Source organism: Bidens hawaiensis, unplaced genomic scaffold, assembly GCF_021521415.1.
Source record: "Bidens hawaiensis isolate Kalapana, Puna unplaced genomic scaffold, B.hawaiensis_p1.1 tig00003126_1, whole genome shotgun sequence".
Taxonomy (NCBI): domain Eukaryota; kingdom Viridiplantae; phylum Streptophyta; class Magnoliopsida; order Asterales; family Asteraceae; genus Bidens; species Bidens hawaiensis.
In genome coordinates this window covers 2,730,781-2,731,884 of record NW_027491168.1, presented here as the reverse complement: position 1 = coordinate 2,731,884, position 1,104 = coordinate 2,730,781, and the positions used below count along the sequence as shown (strand labels likewise).

At 42.2% G+C, this 1,104-nt stretch overlaps 1 protein-coding gene across 1 annotated transcript; it reads left to right on the top strand.

The window, feature by feature from the left end:
* Nucleotides 1-362: 362 nt before the first annotated feature.
* Nucleotides 363-826, top strand: LOC143622394 (uncharacterized). Its single transcript, XM_077093562.1, has 2 exons — nt 363-602; nt 644-826. Exons 1-2 carry the CDS (start codon nt 363-365, stop codon nt 824-826), a joined length of 423 nt encoding a protein of 140 aa, XP_076949677.1.
* The last annotated feature ends 278 nt before the right edge of the window (nt 827-1,104 follow it).

The following is a 1,104-nucleotide window of genomic DNA, read 5'->3' as shown; positions in this document are numbered from 1 at the left end:
ATTATGTGTCGAAGTGGGTGGAAGCCCAAGAATTGGCCACGAATGATGCACGAGTTAGTGCGAAGTTTCTCAAGAAGTTATTTACTCGTTTCGGTACTCCGAGAGCTATTATTAGTGATCGGGCAACCCATTTTTGTAATACCGTCATGGAGAAAGCGTTAGCTCGTTATGGGGTTACTCATCGTACCTCTACTGCCTATCACCCTCAAACGAATGGTCAAGTCGAGAATGCAAATCGAGGGGTGAAGAGGATTTTGGAGAAGACGGTTGGGGTTAGTCGGAAAGATTGGTCGGAGAAGTTAGATGATGCGTTGTGGGCATTCCGAACTCCATACAAGACTCCGTTGGGTACTACACCGTTTATGCATGTTTATGGTAAATCTTGTCATCTACCGGTTGAGTTGGAGTATCGTGCTTATTGGGCGTTGAAGATGGTGAATGTTGATCTTACCGAGGCCGCGAGGAAAATATATTTTCAGATTCATGAGTTGGAGGAGCTTCGGGATGCGGCGTATTCTCGATCGTTGAACATCAAAGAAAAGACGAAAGCTTTACACGATCGGCGTTTGAGAGGCGGAAAGGAGTTCAAGAAAGGCGATAAGGTACTTTTATTTAACTCTCGTTTGAATTGTTTGCAAGAAAGTTGAAATCGAAGTGGTCGGGACCGTTCTTGGTGAAAGAAGTTTCCCCGTATGGAGTGGTGGAGTTGGAGAACCCGGATAATAGAACGTCTTGGAAGGTGAACGGTCATCGCTTAATGCACTATCTTGGAGGACCGGAGGAATCATTTGAGATGGAGGAAACTCCCCTCGATCCATCGCACTAAATTGACACATGATTCTTGAGTAAAAACTCAAGTGTAGAGTTTGTACATTCTTTCCTATTTCTATTTCTATTTTATTTTTATTTTTCCTTGAGTCACTAACGTAGTTTTTTGTAGTTTTTCTTTATTTTTAAGTTTTGCTAAGTTGTGAAGGAAGATAGTGTGAAGATCCCCTTGAAGTATAATGCAACATTCAAGTTTGGGGATGGAGCAACAGGAGCCGTACACTTTTCTTATTATTTATTTGCTGTTTTTATGTTTTGATTGGTTGGTCCGGTCCA